Source organism: Nicotiana attenuata, unplaced genomic scaffold, assembly GCF_001879085.1.
Source record: "Nicotiana attenuata strain UT unplaced genomic scaffold, NIATTr2, whole genome shotgun sequence".
In the NCBI taxonomy this organism is placed as follows: domain Eukaryota; kingdom Viridiplantae; phylum Streptophyta; class Magnoliopsida; order Solanales; family Solanaceae; genus Nicotiana; species Nicotiana attenuata.
In genome coordinates, this window is record NW_017672856.1 from 15,371 (window position 1) to 24,017 (window position 8,647).

General features: G+C 40.2%; 1 protein-coding gene and 1 pseudogene across 1 annotated transcript; one reads left to right on the forward strand and one right to left on the reverse strand.

Moving 5' to 3' along the window:
- Positions 1-4,737: 4,737 nt before the first annotated feature.
- Positions 4,738-5,658, forward strand: LOC109214720 (annotated as a pseudogene).
- Positions 5,659-6,631: 973 nt separating this feature from the next.
- LOC109214725 (cytochrome P450 CYP736A12-like) lies at positions 6,632-8,644 on the reverse strand. Its single transcript, XM_019378676.1, has 2 exons — positions 8,306-8,644; positions 6,632-7,454 (listed from the first exon to the last, which is right to left on the reverse strand). Exons 1-2 carry the CDS (start codon positions 8,642-8,644, stop codon positions 6,837-6,839), a joined length of 957 nt encoding a protein of 318 aa, XP_019234221.1. The 3' UTR covers positions 6,632-6,836.
- Positions 8,645-8,647: the final 3 nt, after the last annotated feature.

The following is an 8,647-nucleotide window of genomic DNA, read 5'->3' on the forward strand; positions in this document are numbered from 1 at the left end:
GGGCAACGGGGAGCTTAAGTGATTTCCGCAGAAACGGATCAAGAACCACAAATGCGGTACCGCAGATGCGGTTGGATGACCACAGGTGCGGAAATGTCTTGTCAGATTATATTAATTCCTCCTTCGCGATTTTCAGAGGGTTTCTCACTTTTAACACAAAATTTTGGAGCTTTGGGCGATTTTGAAGAGAGGAAATCGTTGTTCTTCATTGAGGTAAGGATTGTGGACCCTAAAACTCGATTATTTGTGATTAAGGAACAAAATATCAGCGTTTAATTCATGAAAATCAGTAGAAAAAGGTGGTGTTAGGGCTTGGGATTTTGAGACCTTCTAGGGATGATTTGAGGGGTCAAACGAACTCCGATTTTCGAGTTCTTTACATGTACGGACTCATGAGATGATGAAGAACATTTTGGTATATAGTTTGTCCAGTTCCGGAACGCGGGCCCGGGCGACGAGTTTTGACTTATTTCGGGTTTTGTGCTTAAAATCGATATTTTTCAATTGGAATTCATTCGTTTAGCATAATTTGATGATAAAAATCTGAACTTGGTAGATTTGGAGCACTCGGAAGTTGATTCGAGAGGCAAGCGTGTTGCAGAGTAGCTTTTCGGGCTAGTTCGAGGTGAGTAATGATTTTAAATGTTGTTCTGAGGGTATGAAACCCCGGATTACACAACGTTCGGCTGTGTTGAGGTGACGCACATGCTAAACGACGAGCGTGGTGTCGTGCACCATTGGGGATTGTGACTTAGTCCATCCCGAATGACTATTTTTCTGTATATTTGGTAGCTAATTGTTTGATATTATTATTCTTTGGGCTAAATGCCATGTTTGGGCTTCGTGCCAACTGTTTGAACCCTTAGGGGATTTTCAATGACATTTTTCCTCACTGTTGATTTCATATTGATGCTCAGTCATGCTATATTTTCACTATTTTCAAAACTCAGCTATGCTATTCTGTTTTAAACACATTAAATAATATTTTAAAGATATTTTGAGCTAAGCTTCATGTTTTACTGATGCCCGAGGGGCTTATGAGATTCTGATTGAGTAAGGCCGAGGGCCTGTGTTGTGAGGTATACTTTGGGTCGGGCTGCACGCCGCAGCAGTGATATACTGATTATGATAATGAGGCCGAGGGCCTGAGATTGTACGCCGACGAGGTGGNTATATTGGTGCTTTTGGTTGAGGTCCCGGAGGCATCGGGGTGATTTTGGATGGTTGACGGGGAGTTTGAAGAATTATTGCAGCTGCATTTTGTGCTGCTTCTGGTATTTCCACACCTGCGGCTAGGGGACTGCAGGTGCGGCGCCGCATTGTGAAGGAAGGGCCGCAGAAGCGGCCAGAGGCACGTTGGACAGGAAACCGCAGAAGCGGCTAGGACGACTGCATCTGCGATGTCGCAGATGCGGGCAACGGGGAGCTTAAGTGATTTCCGCAGAAACGGATCAAGAACCGCAAATGCGGTACCACAGATGCGATTGGATGACCGCAGATGCGGAAATGTCTGGTCAGATTATATTAATTTCTCCTTCGCGATTTTCAGAGGGTTTCTCACTTTTAACACAAAATTTTGGAGCTTTGGGCGATTTTGAAGAGAGGAAATCATTGTTCTTCATTGAGGTAAGGATTATGGACCCTAAAACTCGATTATTTGTGATTAAGGAACAAAATATCAGTGTTTAATTCATGAAAATCAGTAGAAAAAGGTGGAGTTAGGGCTTGGGATTTTGAGACCTTCTAGGGATGATTTGAGGGGTCAAACGAACTCCGATTTTCGAGTTCTTTACATGTAGGGACTCGTGAGATGATGAAGAACATTTTGGTATACAGTTTGTCCAGTTCCGGGACGCGGGCCCGGGGGACGGGTTTTGACTGATTTCGGATTTTGTGCTTAAAATCGATATTTTTCAATTGGAATTCATTCGTTTAGTATAATTTGATGATAAAAATCTGAACTTGGTAGATTTGGAGCACTCAGAAGTTGATTCGAGAGGCAAGCGTGTTGTAGAGTAGCTTTTCGGGATAACTCGAGGTGATTAATGATTTTAAATGTTGTTTTGAGGGTATGAAACCCCGGATTACACAACGTTCGGCTGTGTTGAGGTGACGCACACGCTAAACGACGAGCGTGGGGTCGTGCACCGTTGCGGATTGTGACTTAGTCCATCCCGAATGACTATTTTTCTGTATATTTGGTAGCTAGTTGTTTGATATTATTATTCTTTGGGCTAAATGCCATGTTTGGGCTTCGTGCCAATTGTTTGAACCCTTAGGGGATTTTAAATGACATTTTTCCTCACTGTTGATTTCATATTGATGCTCAGTTATGCTATATTTTCACTATTTTCAAAACTCAGCTATGCTATTCTATTTTAAACACATTAAATAATATTTTAAAGATATGCTGAGCTGAGCTTCATATTTTACTGATGCCCGAGGGGCTTATGAGATTCTGACTGAGTAAGGCCGAGGGCCTGTGTTGTGAGGATACTTTTGGGTCGAGCTGCACGCCGCAGCAGTGACATACTGATTATGATAATTAGGCCGAGGGCCTGAGATTGTACGCCACGAGGTGGCTTGAGATTGATATGAGGCCGAAAGCCTGTTTATGATGCTACGAGATGGCTTGATATTGCGCTTGGGCCGTAAGGGACCCCTCCCGGAGTCTGTACACCCCTAGTGAGCGCGGGTACCCATTGTGATATGAGATATAGCCCGAGGGGATGGTATTGTTTTGTGATATTGCCCGAGGGGCTGATTTTGTTGTTACTGTGCCCGAGGGCCATTTATTATGTGTTTACCTTCTCCTGTTGCATTTTATATATATAGATATTGTTTGACTGTTAAAAGGTGTTATGAGATTTCCACTGCTTATTTATATTCACTGATTTTGTTAGACTTCTTATAGCTTAATGTTGTGCCTTACGTGGTTTTATATTACTCAATCTTAATTTATTTTTATTACTCACTGAGTTGGAGTACTCACTTTACTCCCTGCACCCCTGTGTGCAGATTCGGGCGCTACAGGTCCCTCAGATGGACGTGCAGTCCGAGCGCACTATTCAGATAATGGAGTACATGTTGCGCGCTTGTGTCATTGATTTTGGAGGGTCATGGGATCAGTTTCTACCGCTCACAGAGTTTTCTTATAACAACAGTTATCAGTCGAGTATTCAGATGGCTCCATATGAGGATTTATATAGGAGACGGTGTAGATCTCCAGTTAGTTGGTTTGAGCCGGGTGAGGCTAGGCTTTTGGGTACAGACTTGGTGCAGGATGCTTTGGACAAGGTGAAGGTGATTTAGGAGCGGCTTCGTACAGCGCAGACGAGACAAAAGAGCTTTGCTGACAGGAAGGTCCGTGATGTGTCTTACATGGTTGGGAGAAGGTTCTACAGAAAGTTTCACCCATGAAGGGTGTTATGAGATTTGGGAAGAAGGGTAAATTGAGTCCTCGGTTCATTAGGCCTTTCGAGGTGCTTCGAAGGATTGGGTAGGTGGCTTATGAGCTTGCCTTACCACCCAGCTTATCGAGTGTGCATCCGGTATTTCATGTTTCTATGCTCTAGAAGTATATTGGCGATCCGTCTCATGTTTTGGACTTCAGCATGGTTCAGTTGGATGGTGATTTGACTTATGATGTGGAGCCAGTGGCTATTTTGGAGCGTCAGGTTCGAAAGTTGAGATCAAATGATATAGCTTCAGTGAAAGTGCAGTGGAGAGGTCGGTCTGTGGAGGAGGCTACCTGGGAGATCGAGCAGGAGATGCGGAGCAGATATCCTCACCTATTTGAGGCTTCAGGTATGTTTCTTGACCCGTTCGAGGACGAATGTTTGTTTAAGAGGGGGAGGATGTAATGACCCGGCCGGTCGTTTCATGAGTTACCGCTCTGTTTCCCCCATTTCTTATTCTTATGTCTTGTTCAGTTGTATGATGTGGTATCGAGTTGGTTGGTTCTGATTCGGAGTGGTTTTGGAGAGGTTTGAGACACTTAGTCTCTTAAGTTATTTCGGATTCGGAGTGGTTTTGCTAAGTTTCTCCATTTTTGAAGACGGGAAGAGAGCTAGGGCAGTGATTTCTCAAGGGAATCGAAGGTTTTCAGTTGGGTAAGCTACTTAAGCTTTATTACTTGTGTTTATGACCATTTTTCCACTGTTTAATCATGGTATTAGTGGGAAATTAGGGAAGAACGTTGGGAGATTAGGGCTTGGAATTGGAGACTTTGATTTAGGGATTTGAGGGGTCGTTTGTGGTAGGATGTTGGTGTATTTGGTATGTATGAACTCGGGAAAGTGTAAGGATTCTAGTTTTTTAAATTTTATCAGAATCCGAGACGTGGGCCCGGAGGTCGGGTTTGGCCGATTTCGGGATTTGTCGTGTAATTTGGTTACTTTCGCGTGGGCTTTGTTCCCTTAGCATATATTGATGTTATGGTTCTGATTTTTGTTAGATTCGGGGCATTTGGAGGCCGAATCGAGAGGCAAGGGCGTCGCGGGCTAGAGTTTGGCTTGGCTAGAGGTATGTAACGCTTCCAAACTTGGTTCTGAGGGTTCGAAACCCCGAACTACGTGTTCTGTGATTACCATTGAGGTGACGCAAATGCCAAGTAACAGGCGTGTGGGCGCGCACCGTGAGAAATGCGGCCCGGATCATTCCAGGGCACCGCTTAGTGACTCTTTCTTGCTGATATCTGTGTTGTAATTATGTGATTGAGTCAATGAGCTGTGAATCATGCTAATTGTCATGTTGAGGCTTCACGCCAATACTGTTGAGACCCGAGAGGTCGTTTCTACTCTACAAAAAATCACAGCCGTGTTTAGAATGTTAGCATACGGTGTGCCAACACATGCCACTGACGAATATGTGAAAATTGGAGAGTCGACTACAATTGAAAGCATGAAGAGATTTTGCCGAGCTATCGTAGAGCTTTTTGGCGAGCAGTATTTGAGATCACCAACAGCTAATGATGTCGCAAGGCTTCTGCACATCGGTGAACAACGTGGTTTTCCAGGAATATTAGGCAGTCTAGACTGCATGCATTGGAGATGGAAAAATTGTCCAACAGCATGGGCTGGACAATATGCAGGTCGTATTGGATCCCCATCAATAATTCTTGAAGTTGTAGCGGATTATGACCTTTGGATATAGCATGCATATTTTGGTATGACCGGCACCAATACTGACATTAATGTTGTAGAGTCATCACATATGTTTTCTGATGTTGCTGCAGGTATAGCTCCTCCCACCCATTTTGTTATTCAAGGAAAAGAATATGATATGGGTTATTATTTAGCTGAAGGTGTATATCCAAAATGGTCAACCCTTGTGTAAACTATTCGTGACCCACGTTCGTCACAGAAGAGATATTTCGCGATGAAACAAGAATCATGTCGAAAAGATGTTGAACGTGCATTCGGAGTTTTGCAAGCTCGTTTAGCAGTTGTTTCAGGACCATCACGTTTTTGGAGAAAAGAAGTGTTACATGATATAATAACGATATGTATTATACTGCACAACATGATAATAGAGGATGAAAGTGATCTTAATGCACCAATTCCAGATGATTGGGAATGTCCACCTCCAACGGTAGAAATGGTAGTATATGAAAATCATCGATTTGACCAGTTTTTAGCTCGACACAAAAAAAATTAAGGACAAAGATGCTCATTTTGCACTTCGTAGTGCATTAATAGATCATTTTGGGAGTATACTGGAGGTGGAAGTTGAATATTTATGTAATATTTAATATGAATTTTACCATAGTGTAATATGTATTGAATTATCTTGTATCTCAATGATTTAACTTTTATTTGAATTATCTGTTAATATATATAATTTACAATATTTGCTTATAAATTATATTATTTATAAATTTATGGTATAAAATAATTTTATAGTATTAAATTATATGTGATGAATATGTAAAAAAGAAAAAAGATACATTGAATTAATAGAAATAAGAAAATAAAATTTAAATAAAAAATAATAATATAATATTAAAGAGAGAGAAGAATATAAAATGGAATATCTTTTTGTTGGAGTAAAAAATGGAGTAATGGTTGGAGTAACTTTACTGCATTTTGAAGAAAACTGCATACTTCACGCCAAATTCAGCAGTCAACACCCAATCCAAAGTTCAACATTTTAATTCTTCACTATGAAATGTGAAACGCTCTTCATTTCAGCATTTGGCAGAAATGTCTCTGCATTTCGTTCGTTGTAGCATATCGACCAACAATAATGGAGGTAAAGCTTATGGTTCTAATGCTATTGGTTTATTGATCTGATTGGATGTTATGTATTTTTCCTTCTTTTTCTATTTATTTCTTGATATAAAACATAAAGATCAATAATCCAGCAATAAACTACTGACAAATAATAAATCGGCAAAACTCAGTATTTATGAGGCATTATATATATAGAGGAAGACACATTCTCTTATACACAAGCATTAAACTCTATGCTTTTGAGGACTTTTGGCGTTCTCTTGTTCTACTCATGTTTAATGATGAAGTTAGCTCTCAAGTAGGTGAATTAGTTTGAAAATGGCATAGACCCCGTGGTGAATTGCTTTTATTATGAGGATGTTCTGAATGATAATGTACCTAAACAAGAATTGATGAGATTCGCGATGAATTGAACTTAGATACGTTATTTATGTTCTGGTGTTTCTTAAGGCAAACTTACAAGAAATATAAGAAAGGTACTTGTTCGAATTACGTTCAACATACTATAGGAAATAAAATAAATGCCCTCCTTTTTTGGTCTAACCCTCATCTTATTCAAATAAAAGGCAGTGCATCTCCTTGACTTATATTGACATTTGCATTTTACTTCATATGCAGTCGATAAGTAGGAATCGCCGTTAGATGCTGAGCTCTAGCTGTTACTAATCCAAATTTTTCAGTCATGTCAATATCTTTTGGCAACATGCCATTTGGTAGCTCCCAATCAAAGCAGTGAACCAATTGTGCGACCACCAAACGAACAATGGTGAGCCCTAACTGCAAACCAGGGCAGCCTCTTCTGCCCGAGCCAAATGGTAAAAGTTCATAATTTCGTCCTCGGAGATCAATATTGCTTCCTTGAAACCTCTCAGGTTTGAACTTTTCAGGCTCAATCCAAGTGTCTGAATCTCTCCCTATTGCCCAAACATTAAGCAAAAGTCGGGATCCTTTAGGTAAATGAAAACCTTCAACTGTGCAATCTTCAATAGATTCATGAGGAAGTAATAATGGAGCAACGGGATGGAGCCTACAACTTTCTTTTATGACCATATCCAAATACTCCAGACTTTCTAAATCTGATTCTTCCACCATCCTGTTTTTACCAACTACTTGTTCCAACTCATTCTGGAGTTTCTTCATCACTTCAGGGTGCCTTAAAAGTTCCGTTAGAATCCATTCAATTGTTGTTGATGAAGTATCCATTGAAGCTATCAGCAAGTCCTACACATATCAGTATTCTTTAGTTATTAAACTCATAACATACTGAAAACTGGAAACTTCAGCTGAGTTTGCTTTCTACAGTCCAAGAGAAGGCCAGCAAAAATAATAAAGCATATTACATATAGAACAATTGTCCTAACACTATTTCTATATAGTTTCGAAGAATGCCACTAAAGTGTAGTTGGTCAGTCAAGTAAAGATTTTATAATAGACATCATAGTAGTAGTAGTAGTAAAACGGTGTATGACATGAAGCAAAGTTCAGTATCATTACATAAACAGAACTATTTGTAAATTGTAACCTTGTTGACCTATAGCAAGTGAAATTATAGAGTGAATAAAATCATTTATTGAAATCGTCAAAGACTTTGTGAAAAATTGTTATACCAACATAAGATACTATTTTTGCAGCATGGTATATATGATAAGATAACTAATAGTAGGGCAGCTCGGTGCAAGCACTAAGTTCCCGCTATGCGCGGGGTTCGGGGAAGGGCCGGACCACAAGGGTCTATTGTACGCAGTCTTACCCTGCATTTCTGCAAGAGGATGTTTCCACGACTTGAACCCGTGACCTCCTGGTCACATGGCAGCAACTTTACCCGTTACGCCAAAGCTCCCCTTCATAAGATAACTAATAGTAATATTTCAAAATATTTATAAGCTCGAACTAGAGAAGGAATATATGTGTTTTATGTGTTCCCCTTTTCTAAATACCATTGTGGGTATCATTCGGAGATTTTGTGTTTTAAGTGTTCCCCTTTTCTTTATACCATTGTCCTCAAGGAGAAATGAACTTGTACTACTTGCCTAATATTTTCGAGACAAATGTGGAATTAGAGTGAACATTACCAGCAAAATAGCTTTTATATGGCGGCGATCAAACTCGAATTCAGCTTCATTAGATTGCATAATACTCATCAATGTATCAACCATGTCTTTTGCTTGCTTCTGCTCAGTGGATTGAACATGTTCATCAATAACTCTCTCCAGGAACTCATCAAAAAGCTTAGCTAATTCCTTCATACGACGAGCAAATCCCTGGAGATCAAGAACACGAAGAAAGGGAAAGAATTCAGCAAAATTTGGCAATGCTGCTATGTGCAGTATATCTTGAATTAGAGCTTTAAAACCCTTATCGCCAAGATCCTCGTCCATGTACTTCTTCCCAAATATCATCAGACAAGACATGTT